Source organism: Hippocampus guttulatus, chromosome 1, assembly GCF_054856545.1.
Source record: "Hippocampus guttulatus isolate MCC_2025c chromosome 1, RoL_Hgut_1.0, whole genome shotgun sequence".
In the NCBI taxonomy this organism is placed as follows: domain Eukaryota; kingdom Metazoa; phylum Chordata; class Actinopteri; order Syngnathiformes; family Syngnathidae; genus Hippocampus; species Hippocampus guttulatus.
In genome coordinates this window covers 195,926-218,597 of record NC_141261.1, presented here as the reverse complement: position 1 = coordinate 218,597, position 22,672 = coordinate 195,926, and the positions used below count along the sequence as shown (strand labels likewise).

General features: G+C 51.2%; 1 protein-coding gene across 2 annotated transcripts; it reads left to right on the top strand.

Moving 5' to 3' along the window:
* The first annotated feature begins 874 nt into the window (after positions 1 to 874).
* fam120c (family with sequence similarity 120 member C) lies at positions 875 to 22,412 on the top strand. 2 transcript variants are annotated; one of them, XM_086113792.1, is made up of 17 exons: positions 875 to 2,425; positions 6,086 to 6,332; positions 6,475 to 6,557; positions 7,875 to 8,003; positions 8,746 to 8,848; positions 10,468 to 10,541; positions 11,015 to 11,289; positions 11,902 to 12,064; positions 12,150 to 12,233; positions 12,317 to 12,488; positions 14,199 to 14,448; positions 14,852 to 14,966; positions 15,049 to 15,258; positions 15,342 to 15,579; positions 15,662 to 15,797; positions 16,947 to 17,010; positions 17,128 to 22,412. In XM_086113792.1, the coding sequence occupies exons 1-17, from the start codon at positions 1,898 to 1,900 to the stop codon at positions 17,377 to 17,379; spliced, it is 3,123 nt and encodes a 1,040-aa protein (XP_085969918.1). In that variant the 5' UTR covers positions 875 to 1,897; the 3' UTR covers positions 17,380 to 22,412. The 2 variants fall into 2 exon arrangements, with proteins under 2 accessions (XP_085969918.1, XP_085969838.1); XM_086113712.1 differs by having other exon boundaries at positions 12,317 to 12,518.
* The last annotated feature ends 260 nt before the right edge of the window (positions 22,413 to 22,672 follow it).

Sequence of the window (22,672 nt, the reverse complement as noted above, 5' to 3'; positions counted from 1 at the left end):
ATTTTGTGTGCAATGACAATATAGGCAATTCAATTCATGATTTTAATTTTCAGGCTCTGATCATCTTAAAGATGTCTCACAATACTGCCAGTGTTTGCATTTTTAAATCATAATTTCTACTAGCAAATCACAATCCTCGCAACCCTGAAGCTTGAGTATCTACTTGGACAGTGTTTTAATGTGAAATGTCCATTTTTGTCATTTCCTTTTTGAAATAACTTTCACATTCATTTTCATTGAATCGTCAAATTTGAAATGAATATCTTTTGAATGTCAACAAAAAATGTTTCAGCCATTCGCTAGATTAAAAAAAAAAGTTCAAATAAACTACCGTACTCGCGCCAGAACAGCAAAGTGCCACACACTTTGACCAGGAAGTGGATGCTTCACATTTCCTGCGTCAGGGCTTGCAGTGCCGCTTATGACCGAAGAGGGGAGACAGACACGCCAACTTGAACGGAAGCGAGCCATCCTACCTGTTACTGACGGAAGATGTGAAGCACGGCATTTTCGTGGGGGAAATCAACACTTAGCCAACCCCCTCGCGTCAATACGTAAATGTGTCAAGCTTACGAGTATCCAGGTTATCTGACCAATATCGGTTTAAAAAAAAAGCACCTGTAAATATTCACATGTACACTTGCGGAGCGCATTTTGATGTTGTCACATAAACGCCGTTTACTCGTTTCATTGTGAATTCGAACACTTGGGAGAAATCGACGAGTCTGGTCCAATCGGTCGCTATCTAGCGTCGGTATTTGTAGTTTTTTAGGGGAGGTGGATTCCCCGATGCGAAACGGCGGCGATGTTAGGATGGCACTACATTTCCCGTGTGGCGCCGCGGTGACTCCGCCTCCTTGCGTTTCCTCCGCCTTCTCTCCCACTCGGCTGGCCCGCGAGGAAGTCGCAAGATGGCTGCTGTCGCTTGGAAGTGAGCTTCTCCTCCGCAACATGGAGCCGTGAGCCCGGACGACAGCGAGGGAGGCACCATCGGGCTTTTCGCGTTCTCTTCTTTTACTTTATTTTCTTTTAATCCGTCAAACATCCATCCCATTCCGCGTCGGATCCGCCCCGGACTTGTGTCGGGAGTTGACGCGTCCAAATCACGCCGGGGACCCTTGCCAGCAGCTAGCCGCACGCACGCACGCACGCACGCACGCAGCTCACACACTCGCACAACACAGATGCGCGCGCACTCGCTCGCGTGCACACATACGTACACACTTGGCAAATACAAGACGCCACGAGTTTTATTGCGCGTCGTCTTTCAGAGCCGGTCACTCAAATACGGAATTTGAACCCGCTTTCGAGCTGACGGTGTGGCCAATATTGTCGCTGTCAGTTGAAAGAGTCGCGCTAGCCGCTCGCTTCAATATGTCCGCGAAGTGGCCGTCCAGCCCCGCTAACTAGTGCGCAGTCTCGCGTTCATTGCACGCGTGAGCATTTCTCCACGTATTGTGTCGATATCGGAAACTTTTGGGACACGACCCGACAAGCGACTGCGTCCGAGAGAGCTGGCGATGTTGCGTTTGGAGCGAGCCCGAAACTGACAACTCCGTGTAGCTCCACTGGCCTTGTGGCTCTCTCGGCAAAACCCACAGAGATGGACGCGGCGCTGCCAACGAGCGCCTAAGAAAATCGGAGAAGCGTAATTGTTTGGTCGTGTGGAGGGGGGTGGACGAAAGTCGTCAAGCACAATCGGGCGGCGATCGCGCATGATCGGTCGCCTGACTCGTTGGGGTGTCGCCAAAGCGGACCACTTGTCACTCAGTCTTTGGGCAGACGGTTAGCTCGCAGTTAGCTAGCTCGTCTCGCCCCTCGCCCCGTTCCAACCACGGCGTACCGAACGTATTCCGAGCCCGCTCCCGGACACACGCACCGGCTCAACACCACCGTCATGGGCGTGCAGGGCTTCCAGGAGTATCTGGAGAAGCGCTGCCCCGGCGCCGCGGTGCCCGTGGACCTGCTCAAGCTCGCCCGGACCGCGGCCCGCCAGCCCCCGCACCCCCACCCGCACCCGCACCATCATCCGCACCACCCTCACCACCCGGGGCCCATGCCTCCCCCGCCCCCGCCCGCCAGGATCTTGGTGGACGCCGACTCCGGCCTGCAGCGCCTCTACGGCGGCTACCAGACGGACTGGGTGTGCGGCGGCCAGTGGAACGCCATGCTGGGCTACCTGGCCGCCCTGTCGCAGGCCTGCCTCTTCCAGGGCGGCCTGGAGCTGGTGGTGGTCTTCAACGGCACGCTGGGCAAGGAGCGCTGGCCGGAGTGGGCGCGGCGAGCTCAGGGCCAGCGACAGACCGCGCAGCTCATCGTCAACCACGTCGGCGGCAAGGCGACCCCGCCTCCCCGGGCTTGGTTCCTGCCCCCGGCCTGTCTCAGCCACTGCGTCCGCCTCGCCATGTTCCGCTTCCGAGTGCGGGTGAGCCACCCCGTCGTCCTGCTCCTGCTCCTGCTTCCCACTCGCTCCCTCTCTCTCCTGCAGGTTTTCCTCTCTTTTGCTTAATTAATTTGGCATGTGCCCCACCCTAGACTGAATGCTCCCCTCCCAAAAAACAAAACAAAACCGAAAGCCTTTTGATAACTTGCCACTCGTGGTGCAACAATTAATCACTTGCCAAAGTAATCCACGACAATTTCGATCATATATGAATCGTTTCGGAAACATTGTCTAGATTTCATTCAGCCTCTCAACAGTAATTTCTTCTCCATTTTATTTGGTCCTCCATGATCGCAGATAATTATGTTTGTATTGAATCCAAATAAGACATTTGTCTACATCTGATTTTAGTTGACAGGGTCCCAGAACACCACTTTTTTTTTTTTTTTTTTGAACAACGCGCACAGTGGCCCCTAACCTCAAATTTTATTGCCTCACGCACGCTGTAAGTTGACATTCACAGTAAAGACTAGATGGAAAAAAAAAAGTACTTGCACCGTCTCAAAATTGATGAGCAGAATGGTAGCATTTAGCGGCATTGTTCGGTAAAAGCAAAAATCAACATTTTGCAGATTTTCTGACAGATGTTACTGTCCACGACAAAGCAGTGACCGAATCCTTGTCGCTTTATGGAGGGAAAAAATGAGGCGGCTCAACCTTTGCCAAATGAATGGTTATTTGCACCCGTGGTACGCGTAACCTGTCGGGGACACGGAAGCCGAAGCGGCTCGCGTCACAGCGCAAACTAGTAGCCCTGCCTTGGCATGAATCGCGAGCCACGTAGCAGCTCTCTGCTTCAAAAAGGTTGCCAAGTACATCACTCCCTCTTCCGTGGTATCGCTTCAATTGTTTGTTTGTTCTTTTTTTCACCGTTTAAAAATGCCAAATAAACACCAGTCATCGGTTCACAAACAGATGTCGGGTACGGGGTGGGGTTTGCGGCCGACCTCTGCACGTAGTCCATTTTTATCCGATGGATCAATCGATGGAATAATCATAAAAATATTCACCGGCGACAGGTGGAATTACTCGCCCGGGATGCAAAGTATGCCCGTGTACCTGCATGGATAGCATTTCTCACACATACGATCTCACAAAGTACATTGGTGTATGTACTAGCATGGATTTCATTTCTCCTCCGGACAAAAGTGCATTCATCACGTAGTCGATGCAACGAGACCTTCATGTATTGCACTACTCGCTCTGGTGTCGAGAACAGTCAAAATTGCCATCTTTTGTGTGTGTGTGTGTGTGTTTTTTTTTTTAATAATGCATCTAGCAGAGCGCAAATGTTTCCTGGGAGGAAGTGTGTTTGCATCTAGCCATCACACGCTATGTTTTTGATCAAATTGAGCACTAATTAAAGTAGGCCTTCAAATGGTTTATGAATTACATAACACGAACTCGGTGAACTTGACATACATAGTTGGAGAATTGTTGAGTGGCTATTTATAAGCTCTTAGTACCGGACGGTGGCTTGTTTGGAGTATTTTGTTGGATATGGTGCCGGTGTGGAATGATTCCTTCATTTAAAAAAAAAAAAATCCCCCTTCCTGCCTGACATTTGCTTTCATTTCAGTGGGCCTCCTTTCTTGCAAATTGTGAAATAAGTGGTCGTTTGGCTGGTGGCTATATATGATATATATATATATATTTTCCCCCCAAGTACTTAAAAGATGTATCCCAATCCATCGAAGGGATTAATTTAGGACTCTCGGGTGTTTGCGGTGAACACCTTTGTTTGCGCGTCAATCTAAAAATCTCGCACTTGTCCAAGTTCACAGAAAGCGTCTCGAAAGCGCGTTTTGACCAAACGTGGCAGGACAGCCGCAAACCAGACTTGTACTTGGTGGCGTATAAGTGATGACCAAAAGAGGGCTCAATGTAGCCAAAGCAACAATCGCCAGTTTTTACTTTGGATCCGTCATTTTCGCGTCTTTGTTTCCAAGTCAGCAGTTTGCGGGAGGATATTGCACATTGCTTTGTCAGTTGGTCATGGAGCCGGCTTGCTCTTAAGCTCCCTTCGCCTTTTTCCGCACACCAGCTGATCAGCAAAGAATCTCCAAATAGATCTGGTACGCCGCGGGTGCCGTCTGTGACCATTTTGGGATGAAGTCTCGCCTTAAGCAGTTCACAAGTCTGGGGCAACCTACAGGGCGGGCGCTCTCTCTCCTCGACGGCGTCACCAAATTGAACCGCGTTGAGAAACCTCGTCCTCTTTGGACACGCGTCGACACGGATAACGCTGTCATTGATTTCTTTCCCGTGTGACACGTAACCATTCCTAAGCTGCCCCGCGCTCGCCCGCTGTCTTCCACTTTCTGCAACATGACTGACGCATTCTTGAATGAATAATGAATGAACTCTTTTCAACCGAATGTTACCGGAGGACTGCATCAAGTCCACTTTGGGAGGGGGGGGGCACTTGAGTACTGTACCGTGATCCCTCGCTATTTCGCGGTTCGTTTATCGCGGCTTCAGTGCATCGCGAATTTTTTCAAACATATTCATTAAAAAAAGAAGTTTTTTTTTTCATATACATGTAGTACAGTTCTGTATATGTTGCTCTATGTGACTCGCTGTTGTTTTGCTGACTTTCGCAGCTTCTCGCGGACCGTTTGCGGACTTTTTATGGAGTTAAAAAAATGTAATGTTGACTGTATTTTGTTATTCATAAACTAACCTAACTTATACAGTACATGTTTAAATCTATTAGTATACAGCATTAGGTCATGTTAATTACTTCAAAATTGACTTCTACGTGCTTGTATACCATTAAATTTGGCCTTATAAATATGATGTACATGTATCTATATGGAGGGGGGGGTCGCTACTTTGCAAATTTTCGTTTATCGTGGGTGGTTTTGGCCCCCATTAACCGCGCTAAACGAGGGATTACTGTACTCGCTCATACCAAGTAGCAATGCTTTCTGCCATTAAGTCTTGCGCTTGCAATGAATGCGTTTTCGTCGAGTCAAATGTGACCTACGTTTCACCCAAGCGGAGCCCTTTTTAGATGCAAAGTCTTTAGCGCGCAGAGCTCGTCATGGGTTTTGCAGAGCCTAATTTGCAGTCGGCCAAGAGTGTTGTCATCGCTATTTCCCTTCAAATATCTCCGCGCAGCTGACTGACACGGCTCTCGTCGCGGTCACCGAGTGGTATCGATGTCTTAATATCAAAGAACTTTACAGACCCGCGGCCTCGATGCTGGTGTCTATGCGCTGACATTTTCTTGTTCCGACCGCTCCGTTTCATTGGATTGTGACGGTCCGTCCCAGGTTCACCATACCTTGGCAAAGGGACGCTTTGTGGAAAGACGCCGCAGGGTTTTTTTTTTGCGTGTGGCAATTGGGTACGTGAGCGGGTTGTTCCAGGAGTTGGATGTGCTCGAGGGGGGACTTTGTAGACAGAGCCACGCCAGTCTTCAAGTTCCGCAATGCGTGAAGGGCGCGATCGATTTCTCAACGCAGGTATAAAAGATGCAGCCTTCAGCCACCCGGGTTGTAAACAATCCAAGAAATAGCCAGCGCTCGTCTCATCGCAAGGGGCTCTGGTGGGGGCAATCGTCATCTCGCCGCTGGCGAGTACGCGCCAAAGACCCGCTGGAAAAGTTTCTGACGACTTTGTGCGCTCCCTCCGCAGGTTGTGCAGACTTTGGAGGATCATCACCAGGAAGTGCTGTCTCTCTACAGGGACTACGGATTCTCCGGCCTGATCGCTCAGGATTCGGAGTTTGCGCTGTGCAACGTGCCCGCCTATTTCTCCTCGCACGCCCTCAAGCTGAGCTGGAACGGCAAAAACCTGACCACGCACCAGTACCTGCTGTCTGAAGCCGCCAGGCAGCTCGGGCTCAAGACTCAGCATCTGCCCTGCTTCGCTGCTCTGCTGGGTAAGGAGCGACCCGCGCCGACTTGATTTCCCGACGCGCTCGCCTACGCCCGCGGCGTCTCCGTACGTAGTGCGTTCGCACTCTCAGAGGGCATCTCTTTGTGTGTCCCCTCCTCCTTCCCTTTTCTTTTCCTTCGGTGAAGGAAATCATATTCTGCCTGACGAAGACCTGGCTGCCTTCCACTGGAGCCTGCTGGGACCAGAACACCCACTAGCATCCCTCAAGGTAGCGTATCTCTGAAAGTCTTGCGGAAAGAAATGAGCTTCCATAACAATGAAAGATGAAAATGTCCAAACGGTGTCCAAGTGGTCAGGCGAATTTTACTTCAACCGGTAATTCTTCCCCGGAAAAAGTCCATTCTTGTCGTCCTTTGCTGATGGATTGGATCGGAAAGTATTATTGTCGAGTCATCCCGCTCTTTCGGCGCAAATTGGACGTCTTATTCAATTTATTCACAGTTTTGTGCTTGCGATGCACACCCGTCGTGAAGTTCGTACACTTTTTTGGGGCGTTGCGATGCTTTGCTTCCAACTCCGGCGACGCTTTGAGGAAGCCCGCGTTCCGTTTGCTTTTTTTCATTTCCCTCCATTGTAATCGTCATTTTGTCCATCTGAAATACAGAACGGTTACAGAAGTTGGATGTAAAATGGCACGACATTCTTCTGACACCTCAACCCAAAAATAAAGAAAGGGAGTAGGCCCGGCCCGTAAATGGCGCGCATGTGATTGACGCCCGTTAAACTGCAAATAAAATCCTTTCGAGCCTAAAAATGCTGATGGACGATATCATTTATAATTAGGGATGGGTACCTTGCATATTCCAACATTTGCGCATTTTAATTAATGAATTTTTTTGGGTTCGTGCGGCACAGCATTTCCACACTTGCCGATGTCGAGTCGTCTCAATGCCCAGACCGTAGTTTGGGATGATGTCAAAGATTGACAGTGACTGAAGACATATTTGCGAAATGTTTTGCTGCGGAGAACAACTCGGCGGCTGACGAAACGCGGCTGCTATTTTCACTTTCACTTGAAAAGAAGACAAATTGGAACGCCTATCAGAAAGTGACCGCAAACATGGCCGCGGTGACGCGAAGAGAGACCGAAACGGCCGCTCGCCGATGACGAGCCTCCTCGGCCCGGCCGGCGAGGTCGTGCGCAATCCGAGGTGAGGCGAGGCCGCCGGCTGCCGCGCGGCTCGCCGTAACCTTCGGTAAGCGACGAGACCGACCGCTCGTTGGCATTCGGTCAAAGAGCAAATTGATTTGTCGCCCGTCGCTCTTGATACGTCCTATTTTAGAGGTCGATCGGGCCCACGTAATTCCGGAGGTTGACTTTTTTTTTTCGCCGTTTGAAATGTCCGACCGTATTTGAATGCACCTCGAGTGGAGAGATGTCAATGTTTGACGTCATCTTCCCGTTTTGACCCTTTGAAGCCCAAAGGTTGAGCGTATTATGACAAAGACGATGTTACGAAAATGGCGCGGCTGGCTGTTGCGTGCCACGAGTGATCCAAGCGACCGGTCCCACCGTCGCCCGCAGGTGCGAGCCCATCAGTTGGTGCTGCCGCCCTGCGAAGTGGTGATCAAGGCCGTGTCCGAGTACGTCTCCTCCATCAAAGACCTCGGCAACCTGGACGCCATCGCCAGAGATGTCTTCAAACAGTCACCGGTGGGTCACGTTCAAGAAAATGCGCATTGTATCGTTGAAAACATTTGGCGGAGCGAAAGCCCCAAAGCACGGGCGATCGCGGGAACGTCCTCGATGCTTGTGGCTTCAACGGCCGTTCCATGCGTTTCGCTTTTTTCAATTTCCAATTCCTCAGGGGCGAAATTCAATTGACGGCTCTTCTGTACGTACGCTACATCTTTGCGCTGCGCTCGCTGTTGCCACATCGGCATCCCCGGCGCAGGATTTGGCAGCTTTTCAGATGGAAAACCCCTCTTTATTTTTTTCCGCCAAACACTTTCGTCTTTACTTCTCTGTCAGGAAGTAAAGCTTTCCACTCTAGGAAAACAAAAACACCACTTCAGTGTTTGTTTAGAAAGGGACGAATTAACATTGGAATTGGGGAGGGTTTCTTTTCGGGCCACGAGGCCCCCCGGCCGGCCCGGGTTCCGACCAAACTTGGGTCCCTCTCGGCTGAACGATGATGAATTGTCGCGGTCGTCGGCGTTTGTGGCCGGCGCTCACGCTTGGCAGAGCACCGGCGTCAAATCTTAACCGACCTTGCCGCTTCCTCTTCCTCCCCCTCGTTGGCTCAAACGGTTTGCCTCGTGATGACACGCGGCAAACCGTTTTCTGCTCCAGACTTGGTGCAAATGTGTCTTTCCGGCAGACACCCACCCACCAGGTGTTTGTCGTGTTGAGCACGAAGACGAGCGGTGAACACGGTTCTCTGTTTCCCCTCCAGTCTCGCATGGAGGACAAGGTTGATCGCTTCAAGAAGGCCGTGGACTATTTCTCAGCGGCCTCCAAGCCACGATCGCCAAACGTGGGACCTCCCGCTTTCATTTGTGAGTCACACCGATCAGGTTGATTGACTGAAGGATTAACGTCAAAATAATTGGGTTGGGTCGTATGGTAATACCGTCACGAATTTTAGACCAAGTTCAAATGGGTTCCCCCCCCCCCACCCCCACCCCAAAAAAACCCCCATCCAATTTGATCATCATCAGGAAATGAAGTGCACTTTTCTCGTGCTTTATCAGGCACCGTCTGTTGGCCGAAGCGCTTTTTGACTTTTTTGGGAATGCCTAGCAACATGCTAACGACAAGCAAGCATCAACCTTGAGTTTAAAGTAAGCCCGTCCTTGAAACGCCTCACGATCCCTCACCGTACACTCGCCGCGGGCTGTTCTTCCAACCAGCCAGTCAACCGTTTTCTGGACGGCTTCTTCTTCTATGGAGCGATTTTAATATGTGTGTAACTATTGAGGGCTGCGCAGCGGTCAACTGGTTAGCGCGTGCCCCTAACAGTGCAGAGGTCGCCGGTTGGAATCCGAGCCTCGGCCTTTCACGTGTAGGTTCCATGTTCTCCCCGTGCCTGCGTGGCTTTTCTCCGGGTACTCCGGTTTCCTCAAAAGGATGCGTGGCAGGTTAAAGGAGCGCTCTAAATTGTCCCGAGGTGTGAAGACGGCTGGGGTAGGCTTCGGCGCGCGGCGCGCCCCTTGCCGTTTGGCTGCGGGCGGAGGGCTTCGGAGCCGGTTGCCGTGCAAGCTTTCAGTAACAAGACATTGAGGCGAGTATTTGAACACGCTAAGCTATTCCGCCTCGCAAGATGAAAACATCTCCCTGGGTCGGGGGAGCCTCTCTATGCGCACGCGTGGGTATTTTGTGACGTTTTGGCTGCCGTGGTATGTCAGCGGGCGTGTGAGGAAGGGTCTGTCCGTCTGGCTCGGATGTGTTGTGTGCCGCCCAGGTATTTAGGATTTGATTTCATTTGTTGTGAGCCACCCAAGTCCAATGAAAGGGTTGATTTTGATTTGCGTGCCTGTGACGTTTGAGCGCACGCAGCGTGTTGCCGCTTGCGCCGCAAAGTATTGAAAGGTGGTCGTCAAATATTCCGACGGTACATTTGGCCTGATGTTTCACGAATACTGTAAACCCAAAGACCGGCGAAAAGATGTTACTCCGCATTTAATCAAAGGGAGGTCGAAGAGCGTCATGCCTGCAAAGATGTTCCCTCACAAGCAGCCATGATCTTACTTTTGCCTACCCGTTAGCGGGTGTCACGGTCCAAACTGGAGATCGAGATCGAAGTAGGCTTTCATTTTTATTCATGCATGTTTGTTTTATTATGTTGCCTGAGTGAATCGCAACTTTAAGGGGAAAAAAATTGCAATTGTATTCTTCTCTATAATCACGCCTTCAAATTGGCATTTGAAAAGCAATTGTGATCATCATTGATATTGGATGAAACGAAAGAAAGCAATCACGCTCGTTTTTTGCGGCCCAAGCCAAGCCCTCTTTTTGCTGTAGTTCCTTGGAAGGATGCACCCCCCGCTTCCCCCCCAACCCCCACTGACTATGAACATGATTAGCTCGGCGCCTCTGGCTGCAGTCATTTCAAACAAACGAATACACAAGCAAACGACTATTGATGTCCATCCCTAATGACTGTGTCTGTGTTCAGTACCTGGGTTTGGGCCCACTCCGTTTGGGGGACCATCTTGCCACATGGGACTGATGCATCCAGGAAAAAATCAGGTACTGTAGTTGTCTTTCTTGTTTTGTATGAACCCTACCTTGTGTGTGGGCTTGAGGAGAGTGTTGAGCAGAGTGATGTGTTGTGTTTTCTGAAGCCCCCCCCCCCCAGCCCCCCAAATGACAGTCTGTGAAAATGGAACTCCCGCCAAAACAGCGAGGTGGAACGCTCGCAAGGGCTTTGGTGCACACGTGCCACAGGGGTGCAAAAACGGAGCCTTATTGGTGTGAAAGAGTAGAATAGCTCACGTCCGTCATTCATCAAGTTTTTTCTATGTTTGTGTGAATGTATGTGTTTTGGAGGATTTTGGAAGCACGTGAAGTGCTCATTTCATATTTCTGACCAAGATGGCGCCCACTTGTCACACCGCAACTCCCAGCAAATTGAATGCAATTCAGCACTTGAAAGTGATGTATTGTTTTTTTTAAATACCACGGCGTAGCGTCACGTTCATTCTTTCTGTCCTTGCTCTCAGTTCCCCCCTCCGCAGGTGGCCGGCTTCAAACCGCCTTTTGCAAACGCTCCGTTTGGACCCGGCTCCGCCCCCCTGTTCCACAACCCGCCGCCGCCATCGCAAGAGTGCAACGATTCGCCCACAGGAAAGATGGGCTTTTCGGATTGGTCGGCGCCATATGATTCCTCCCAGGGCGGAGGGCGTTTGCCCAATCACCACACGGGCACTCAGTCGGGTCCTTCCCCGTCACCTTCCTCGTCATCGGATGGAGACGAACCCAATGACAACAATGCAAAGTAAGGCGCAAACAAAATCGGCTTTACTTTGGCTTGGACGCAACTCCGTCGCATTTCCGTGACGCGTACTTTGAACGCCAGAAGAAATTTGGTTCCACGGTGAGGGCTTTTTAATTGAATGTTATTTTTTTAGCTCATTCTCTGCCACCGCGGGGAGACGAGCAAGTCAGCAACTTGATTTCCCCGCCCATTTTGCTCCCTCTGTTGTTTTTGAATTTACTCACTTTGATTTTTGCTCTCACTGTTGATTTGTTGCCTGATTTCGGATCTTCAGTCCTCATTCCCAAAGTCGAGTTCCCACACGTGTGGGAACACCGGCCAACTTTTGAACACCTCACAGACGTCGCCGTCCGGTAGCATTTTTGGTGTAAAGTTTCGGATTAAAGGATTTGCAGCTTTCGAGGAGACGGCTGGAGGTTAATCGTCCAAGTAGGATATACTTACGCCTCGTCACGCTGGTAGTCGCACAAATACTGGTTTAACACCAAAAAAAAAAAAGAACGAACGAACGAAAGAAAGAAAGAAAGAAAAAAAAAACAACAAAGCAATGGAAATAGTCCTGCAACAAAAGGAACTTTGTTTTCGCATCTTGACCTTTGCTCGTTCTCGCAGCCATTTGACAGACAAGTCGTCACGATGGGAGGATCCCGGCGGAAGGGAGCGCTCGGCCTCCGGAGACGGTTCCCAAGGCAACGGGAGCAGCTCAAGCATTCCGTCACTGCTTTCTATGGCGACTCGCAGTCACATGGACATCACCACACCCCCTCTGCCTCAGGTTTGTCTGCGAACCCCGTTTTCGAAGTAGAGGACCTGAATGGTGCCGAGAGGAACCCCCCCACCCCCGCAATGTTTTGTTTTAGGTTAGTGCCGAGGTCCTTCGTGTAGCTGAACACAGACACCGAAGAGGGCTGATGTACCCGCAGATTTACCACATCTTGACCAAGGTGAAAGTCCCGCCGGGCTTCCTTTTGTGCCATTTGTCCCGCTCTGCTCCTGTTTTAACGGCCGACTTTCTTCTGCCCTACAGGGAGAGATGAAAATGCCCGTTTGTATCGAAGACGAGTGTAACGCTGAGCTGCCTCCTGCCTCTCTGCTTTTCCGCACCGCCAGACAGTATGCCTACGGCGTCCTCTTCAGTTTGGCCGAAACGCAGCGCCGCCTGGAAAGACTCGCCCTCCGCAAGCGAGCTCCCTTGGAAGGTTGGGGCTGGGATTGTCAAGTATTCGGAGGTGGCAAACAACGTCGTATTTTTCAAGTTGTGTCAAAGGGCTATGTTCATACTGAAGGTCGATTCAATGGTTTTTAATTTGTTCCCAATGCCCCCCGACCCCACATCAATACAAACGGTCCGATTGGGATTCCCTCCCTTCCTCCCCAATTTTTTTGAATATGAAACCTCCTTGATATGTGGATATGACTCGGCTATGTGGCTGATGCCACCACTGACCGATATGTCCTCACAATTGTTGACAAAATGAATGGTGCCAAACAAAGGAGCAGAAAACGGTGGCGAAAAGTTATTTGATTCAGAAGACGTTGCCTCTGGTTGCACCAAATCCTTCGCATTGCCGCAAATGCGCCAGGGCTGAGACACGAGCGGTCGGAGGGGGGGAGGGGGGGGGGGGGGGGCTCGTCCGTCCTTCCTTCCGTGTGATGTGGTGTACTGCGGGCACGCCTGTCACTTCATGGACGGACGCGTTCCGTTCACCTCGCATGTTTTGAGATTTGGCCATAAAAAGATGGGGTCAAGTCCAAAAGGGGCCATCATCCCTTGCAGTGTGAACATAGCTCGAGCGTCTTGGCTCGCAGATGCTTTTATTTTCTTGCAGTTAATTTCGCAAGATGCAATGAGAGAGCGTTCGCGGAGACCATCGGCGCCGTTGTCGCAATACATTTGACTCTGTTTGGAGATGCGCGCGTATACTGACTGGATGAACAGCTGTAACTGGACCCGTGTGCCACATGACAAAGATTAAGAAAACCTTTATTAGTCTCGCAATGGAGAAATTCCAGATTCGCAGCAGCAAAGTTATGAAAGGAAGAAGTCGAACAACAAAATCTAGGAGCTGCTGGAAAGGCAGCCACTCGCCGCGCCATTTTGAAGTCAAAATAACAAAAATAACACAACACATAGGACACAGACAGTCGTGCAATCTTCACCACTTTTCTGCATACATTTTGTCGTCTGAAGCAGTTCGAGATGAAAGAGGAGAGGATCAAAGTGTCCTTTCACCAGTGGGTCAGAGACGTCATGCTGAAAATGTGCACACGTCTGCTATGTGAAAGTAGGAAGCGAAAATGCCCGTTGGAAGCCAGACAAGTTTGGGCATTTTACACGCCGCTGTATTGGCAGCGCGCTTGTTAGCAGAAGAGGTGACGAGACCCAGGTGACCAAATATGGCGCTCGGGTGTATGACCACAATTACTGCCAGCAAACGGTAGGAGTGGCCGCGCAATGGGGTGAGTTAGTCGCTCGCCGTCGTTGGAAATTGGTAAAGAGGGGACGCTATTCCTCAATGTCGTATTAGCCGCTTTGTCGAATGAAAGCGCTGTTAAGAGGAGATAAGAAACCCTTGATTTGTCTCACAATGGAGAAATTCCCAATTGACAGCAGCCAAATTATGCAAGGGAGAAGTAGAAGAACAAACGTATATCGATACATCTAAATACAGGTGAGAGGTTGGACAAAAGCGAAAAACACGAGCGCCACTCTTCTGCTTGATAAGTCTCTTTTCACAGAAAACCGGGTTTTTGGGTCAAAAGGGCCGCATTTGGTAAAAACGAGACGGACCCCATATGTCCTACTGCGAATTAGGACAGAACAGAAGAAGGCGGAGTCAGGTTTTTCCCAGGCTAACTTTTGAGTGCAAGCGGGGCCGGCGGCAACTGATCCGGTGGCATTCTTTCAGTTCCTCCGGTGATCGTCAAAGAGTGGAGCAGCGGTAAAGCCAAGTCGGCTCTGACTCCCGAACTGATCCCGGCGCTGTGTTTCCGGGAGTGGACCTGCCCGAACCTCCGCCGCCTGTGGTTGGGTCGCGCCAGCGAGGACCGCTCCAGGAGAACCCGGGCCTTCCTGGCCTGCCTGCGCTCCGACTGCCCGGCCCTCCTCAACCCGGCGCAGGTCCCGCAGCATCTGCTGCTCATGTGTTGCGTGCTCAGGTAGGGAAGAGGCTCGCCGCCGCCCGCCGGGAAACGTTGCCACCCGTAGACCGGCGGACGGCACGGCGACATTTGCGACAGGCCGACTGCTTTTTTGCGGCTCGCGGCGCGTCCGAACGTTAACGGTGGACGCGGGACCGTGTCCTCCGCCTCGTTGCCTGACTGCCGCTGCTCATAGCGATGTTCGAACCGAGAACCCTAATGGCCTCCTGTTTCATGCGTGCAGCGAATTGATGAGTGACTATCCTTTGGCCATTTTATTGTTTGAAAAGAGGGATTGGTAAGGGAAACGCCTGCGTGAGCCCAACGCTTTGAAAAGTGAAGACGCTTTGCACATAAAATGATGGGCGGGCCTTGAGCGTGACGCCTGCGATGTAGCCACTGAGCCTTCCTGGTTGCTCAGGTATATGATGCAGTGGCCTGGAGGAAGGATCCTTCAGAGGAATGAGCTGGATGCCTTCTTGGCCCAGGCCGTTTCCAACCAGCTCTACGAACCCGACCAGCTGCAGGAGCTGAAGGTACGCTGCCGCACGCACGCACGCACGCACGCACGCTTGCCGCGCGCTGCATTTTCTGCCTCTCCATTTGTTGGGCTCTCAGGTGGAGAAGGTGGACGCCCGCGGCGTGCAGCTGGCCGCTCTCTTTATGGCCGGCGTGGACACGGCGCTTTTCATCAACGATGTGTGCGGCCAGCCGCTGCCATGGGAGCACTGCTGCCCCTGGGGCTTCTTTGACGGCAAACTGTTCCAGAGCAAGCTGGCCCGCGCCACCCGCGACCGCGCGGCCCTGCTGGACATGTGCGAAGGCCAGGTATGGAGCGCCGCGGGAGGCCTTTCTCGAGGCCGCCGCCCGCCAGAACGCGCGCCCACCCCCACCCTCTTTGTGCTCGGCAGGAGGAGCTGGTATCCAAAGTGGAGAAGATGCGTCAGGCCATCCTGGAGGGCATCAATCTGTCTCGTCCCCCTCCTCCGCCTCCCCCTCTGCCGCCCCCTGCCTTCTTGCCGCCCGCCATGGTGCCCCCCTTCTACCCCATGCCCCCCCTCTACCCGCCCCGCCCCATGGGCGGCATGCCTCCTCATCACCCGCATCATCCGCACCACCCTGCCCAGCACAGACCCAGAGCCTTCCCAGGTACGCTCACACCAGAATTTTTCGTCGCGCAAACGTCATAGGACTCAGTCGTCATCCCTTGATGGATTCACCCGCTCCCCAGGCATCCAGTCAATCCCCCCGCAGGGAGGAAAGTTGGAGATTGCCGGCATGGTTGTCGGCCAGTGGGCTGGGAACAAACCCATCCGCAGCAGAGGCGGCTTCAACATGCAGGTGGTTTCAGTCGGAGCCGGGAAAGGGTGAGTGATGAGTTGGGGAGGCGCGATCGTAAAAAAGAATCATGCCTTCAATTCACAGTTGAAAGAAGTCACCTCGGATGGTTTCTTTCTCGTGGAGAGGCTTGCAAATGACTAAAAATGACCTTTTAAGAGTCCCGTTTATAAAAGCACGCTATGTGAACACGAGCGCAATGCGCCAATTCCCAGCGGTGTGACTTGTAGCCGCATCAAAGCAAAACGGCCTTTTCAGTCTTTTTAATCTCGGCGCTAGGCGTCAACCGCATGTAGTTGAGAGGCACGGCACCAATTGGCGCGATTCTTTGGTGGGTCGCGGAATGACTTGGCTCAAGCCGCGCTATGACGAGCCGCGCCGCTGCCACGCATGCAAGCGTGTCAAACGTACAGCTTTCGCTTTGGAACAGCCGACGTTTCCAATTTCATCCGCCGGCTGTTGACCACTTGGACGACATTCCGAAATTGGCCGTTAGTCTGGATTTGCGGCTTGATATCGATGCCCTTACGCAGGCGGAAAGATGCCAAATTTCAGGAGCAGAGTAAGGCCGCTTCATAAAATAGGCTGCTGCTGCGCCACCTTTGCGCGGCCTGATTTTTGTGTGAAAAATGAATACCTGCGGTAGAAGTATGACAAGACAAAGGCCGCAGTTCAAAACACCGTCGGTTGCTGGGATGCGCTCCCGCAACCTGCGCGCGGTATTTTGCTGTCTCCGTTTCCAAAGGAGGTGAACCACGACACCCTTCGCCGAAAAGGTTTCCACTCCAGTTGGTCGGCACTCATGAGACAGTTGAGTTGTCAAGTTTTCAAGATGGAGGTGGAAATTGTTCAATTTAAAAGGGTTGAACAAATTGTTTTACAAAAGGTAAAGAGATGGAAAACGTGGATTCCTAAAGTTGTCGAAATGGCACCCATTGTTCAGTAAGACGGTTCACACCGCCGGTTTTATTTACGGCGAGGGGTGAACAAATGTGGGCGGCTATTTTCAGAATGTACTTGCGAGATTTGGAATTGTCGCGATTAGCAGCGCGTCGGGCCACGAATGTACCGACCCGGACCGCTTGGGGTCAAATTGGGGGCGAATGAGGCCCGTGAACTCAAATGGGGTGGACGCCCGGGCGCGCCGATTGAAGTCTTGCCTGTTTTGCTCACCGCAGGAGGGGTAAAGAGATCCCGGCCAAGCTAAGGGGAGGCAAAAAAGGAACCGCCAACAGAACACAGGTACGGCCACCTTTGCTCTCGCAACGCTCTCAAAAGCCCGTTTTGCGGCTGGCCGGAGGGCGAAAGGAAGCTCTGGCACAGTGCACGGCGCCCCAACTTCTTCTCCTCTTGCCGCAGACATCGTCGCCCCCTCCGCCCAACAGTCCCCCCAAGCCCTCGGAGGAGGCGGGCTCAGCGCCAGAGGTCGCCGCTCGGCAGCTGAACGGCAGCTCGCCGGCCGCGGGCCATCCCCTGGAGCTGGCCCCCCTGGCCCAGCCAATCCAGTGTGCCTTAGCCAGCAGAGACAACCAATCAGAAGGGGTGCAAGCGGAGGGCCCCCGTTGCCTTGACGACTGCCCGTCGGACGGAGCGTTACAGAAGGAGGAGTGACGGACGGCGTCCGCGGAGAGCGTTTGTGTTTGACTGCCTTTCCCCGTCTTTGTAGCCCCTCCCACCAACTGTCACGTCATCGCACGGAGCGGCCGCGAGCGTGTCTGCTGCTCCGTGCGATACGTCCAAACGGTTGGCCGTCGCAGCGGTTAAATCCCATTTTTAGTTTTCTCATGTCGTTTTATATTGTTGGGGTTTTTGTTTTTTTGAGAGAAAGAGAGAGAGAGATCTTCTCCATGAGCCTGTAAGCACCCCGCCCCTCCAAAGATGCCCCCCCCCCCCGCCCTCCCACACACAAACTCAAAGAAGTCCCCCCCCCCCCCCCATTGCCGCCACGTAAGCGGGCCCCTTCTCCAGTACGGCCGAGCTCTGTACTTTCTCGGCACGCACGGGTTGCATTAGCCATTGATCGGATGTGGTTTCCACGGTTACGGCCCGCGAGCCCGCTCGCTCCGCGGGCTAGCGTGCGTGTCGGTGCGTTTTGCGATTGCCGTCTCGTGTGAGGTTTGACTTCCTGGAGACGTCGGGCCATCGGCGGCTTCCAATGCAATCAAGTGACCGACCGCTGCGTCCGGCATGCGAGAAAGCCGCACCGCTAAAATAGTCCCAAGCTCCTTTCTCGGTGGCACCACCGTGATATTAGGAAGCTCTTCTACTTTGACCTATGTAGCGGAGCCTAGCGCTTCGCTGCGCAAAGAAATCCCACCAATTTACGCACCTTAAAGTATGCGAGGTTTTACCCCGCCCCTCCCCCCAAAAGTGCATTATATGAAATTCCCCTCGCCCTCCCGCCCCTTCCTCCCGAAAGCTTTGATTGTACTATCCCAACACAAGCACTTGATGTTGTATTTAAATGTAAAAGTTTTTTTTTTTCTCTGAAGAAAAAACAAGCCCAAACAACAACAACAACAATAACAGAAGCCCCTGTGAGCGATGAATTGACCGTTTGCGGGGTGCGCGCATCTCAGTAAATGTTCATGATGAACAGAGAACTACATTTAAAGGTAGAGATCTATTTGCGAGACGTCAGAATGTGCACAGAGTGGTTCCACTTTGTTTTCGAGATGTAAAAACCACACCGGCCGGTCCTCTGCCAGGTGATGGACAAGTCAAACACCTTGAAGCACCTTTCGAGAGTTCCAGGCCCCAAAAAAAAAAAAAGAGACTGCCGCCAAGCAGATATCGGAAAGTTCCAAGCAGACCCCGCAAAGTGGCCCCAAACGTTCGCTCAAGAACTTTTGAAGGACGCCCGATTCTTCTTATCCGGGAATCGTTGTCACTTTTCAAAAAAAAGTCCAGTCCAAAGTGTATTTGAACACCGGTGATGGGAAAAGGGGTGCGCCGGCGTAGCCCGAACGATCCTCGGGTGGCCGTCGAGAACCGCCGACAGCTCCGGCGCGTGTCACTTTAGACCAATAGAATGCACTTTTCCTGCCCGACGGGAGCAAGGCCGAGGCTTCCGGAGCGAAGCGCCCGAGTAGACGACGCTCGGCAACCGTTTGCTTCGAGCACTTAGGTTGGGATAGAAGCGGACGTCCCCCACGGCAGATTTCACGCGAGAACGGAAATACGCGTTACCTTGACGCAACTGCGGCTTTGAAAGCTGAGCGACGTGCGTGCGCGTCGCAGACTCGACTCGCAAAGGAGAGTCGACAAAAGAAAGCACCTTATTTTCATACGACGTCGATGACTTGAGCGAGCTCTTTCGCGTGCCACAAAACTGACATGGATAAATGCCGTTTTGATGGCAAACAAAAAGATGAGTGTGTGTTAAGCGTCAATGTAGTCGCGTCAGACATCCCCCTCGTTAGCAACGCAACCATTACATTAGCCGCGAGCGGACGGCCCCGAGCGCTCGCCGCCGGGGCCGCGCTTGCCCTCGCCTCTCGGACGCCAAACGAAAGGAAACGATCCGACGCGCGGAACCGGCGCCGTACCTTTTCAGTCGGGACGTCATTGGATTTAAACAGCCAAGAAGACATCACGGCTAGACTAGAGAATATCGCCCCGCTGGCCAAGAGCGCCCGACGGCCAGACTTCTTGGGAGCCGCGGCGTACTTAACCGCTTTCAACTATTTTGACATGAGGACACGTATTGCTATAGTACGTGTTCGAGGACAGCGTTCCCGTCACGGGTCAGAGCGTGATCTGCTATACGATGCCCTCTACCGATTTGCTCGCCACTCGTGCGCATGCACACGCACACACACACGCACACATTGGACAAACAGATATTCAGTTGCGTTTGTTACCAGCAGCATTCTCTCTGCGTTCGTGCTGACGTGATATATTTGTGCAGTTTCAGTTGCCAGTGGCGTGCTCGTCAGTTCATTGGAGATCATTTGGTAACACATTCGACTGACTCGCAATCCCGACACACGCCTACACACATGAAAAATACACCTTCCAAGTTCCGGGTAGGCACACGCATGTACACACACAAACACACGCACACACACACAGATGTTAAACGACCCGAGTTACACGGTAGCTAGTATGGTTCAAACAGCAACACAACACATCATGTAGTATCCCTCTTTTGTCCCTGTATGTTTTCGTTCAATAGGGATTTAATTAGTGATTTATGATTATTATTTTTCTTACGCTTGCTAATTCAACCACCCTTCCTTCCCCTGCCTTGACACGGCGCCTCCTCTGCCGACAGTTTTCTTTTGCTGTGCTCTGCTCGTTATCTTCCTCGGCACACACTCACGCACACACACACACACACACACACACACGTTTTGGTCCCCACAAAGCAACAAGACTACTTAAGGCTTGGGTTCTCCAATTCCATGTCATGGGAGTTATATATATATAATGTGCAAGTGTTCACAGCCTTAAACTTAGGACATTTGCACCATTTTACATCATTATCCTTTGTAGTAAGCGTCGTTCGGCTTGATAATATGGTACTTCCAAATTTTAAATTCTTTCAAGACACAAATGTGCTCACATTCGGTTTGAAAATACTCTATACATCTCCATGGTGCAAACCCTCCCATTCAACCAAGGTTTTTATGTAGCTGTTTTGCCTCATAGCTAGTCAGTGATTGCTTTGCGGGGATCATGTTGTCACCTGTGGCAGTTTTCTAGTTCACACACACACCTAATGATATAAAGTGTTTCTGAATTTCTCCGTTTTTTTCCCCTCCCCACGCCTCCTCGCTTGTCCTGTAGCCCTAGGATGATTTGTATCGGCCGCTTTTCTCTCTAGGCTGCCCTGCCCCTTAATCAACCCAACTAACAGTAAAGGTTATATTAACGTTAATAATCAGTTTCTGTATGTATCTAGCCAGAGTTCAGAAAAAAAATCTGAAAAAAAAACCTGTTAAATTCTGTTGTGCAAATGTGTTTTTCTTACTATTTTAATGTTATTGCATCTTCTAATCCTTCTACCATTGCTTCAGTTAGTACTGAAATTCGCTTAGCCAACCTAGAGATTTGAACTGTAATAATTGCGATTTTCCTCACCTTTATATGGCATCTTTAGACACTTTCACCATTAATGTACGTAAGTAACTATTGCCCGTTACCGATTGAGAACCATCGTCTGCACTGTTGATTTTCATAATATCCCCGATGATAATTTTGTGGTCGATCCAAGCTGAACTCTGCACCCTTGCACAAAGCAGCGGAACATCTCACTTGAGAGCCAAAGTACACCTAGTGTCGCCCCCCCAGCCCCAGCCCACGTAGTCTATCCCCACCTCCTGCAAACGTTGACAGCTTGCCCCGAGTTTACAGACAAGGCTGTGAGGTCAGGGCGGCTGTAGACCTCGGTTGTCTTGGAGACACAAACAGGCAGGGAAGTGTGAACAGCGAGCGCCTCCATGTCAATTTGCTCATTCCACACGGACTGAATTTAGGCCGTGCCACTGCGCACGCGCGTCAAGAAACGCCGCTCGACAATTAGTCGGCTTGTTTGCGTCCTCCTTTCTCTCCCCTGGGATGTTTTTTTTTGGGGGGGGAGTGGTGGCGGCAAATTGAAGTGCATTTCATATCAATTTGTTTCCACTCTCACCAGCTGTGGCGAGCATTTTAGAGTGGAAAGATTGCAGAGGCCATTTTATACTTGTCAATTTTTACATTTTGTAGGTTGAAAAAAAGGAGTTGTTTTAACAATTGGGGAATAGATTGGGCGTTATCAGATTAAAAGGGAAATGGTATTGTTTCACCATTCGGAGAATAGATTGGGCGCGATCAAAATCTCGCCTGTTGTTTGGCGAGGACAACTGGACTGAGTGAGCCAAGCCACGCGGGGCGCTCATCTCGTTGCCCCAGCTGGCAGGAGGCGCTCGTAGGAGCCCGACCAACAATGTTGGACCAGCTCGAGTCTCGGCCGGGGAAGAAAAGCGCTGTGCGGTGTCGGCGTAAAACATGAATTTTACGTATTCACTTGTGGAACGGTGTGCGCTCGTCTCTTGCGCTGTCCTGATCTGTTTGCAAGATTCTCACAGCATTTTGTCCAGTTTGAACAAGGTCCGGATATGTCTGTCTCTACACTGCCACTGCGCCCTCCCGCCCTCAGCATCCCTCCGAACTCCATATTAAGAAATCAGCTCGGTGCCCCGATCGCGCCCCCCCCCCCCCCTGCAAAGGTGCTCCTCGTGATCAATGTGGGCGTTTGCTGCCACATTGCTCTAGCATGCCTTCAGCATACACATCAATACCCAGGACCACCCGCCGAACCTACCTGTGCAGCAAAAAAAGGGTTCCAATATATATCCATGATATTATTGTTCGAGAGATATTATCATCATCATCATCATTGCTGTTATAACTACGGTTGGTATCATTTGTCATCAATGTTAGCATTATGGAAGCACCAGACTGTTTGTGGAAAGATGAGAGGAGGAAAGAAAGAGTCAGTGACATTTTTTTTTTTCGTCCGGGGTGTTGGTGGTCTGATCTCACAGATGGAGAGGAGGAGGAATGGTTCAGAAAGAGACAACCACGGCAGTCATGTTTGTACTGGTTGGGAAATGACTTACAGTGCTGAAATAAAATTTATTCTTTTAGTAAAAAAAAAAGGTCTTATTTTTGGGGCATGGAGGAAATGGGGTTTGATCAAGTTTTTACTCAATTGTGGCCTGCACTTGGTGTTTCAATGCTCAATGAAAACTACTGTTCTATTTTAAATGTGCAGATGTGGAAAAGGTATTGAGACTCTACTTAAGCAGAATACAAATAACTTTTGGGGGGCTTCTACAACTAATTCAACCCATTTAAAAAAAAAAATTCTATTATACAGAATTGTACTCAAGTGCATTTTTCCCTGTCAAATATATAT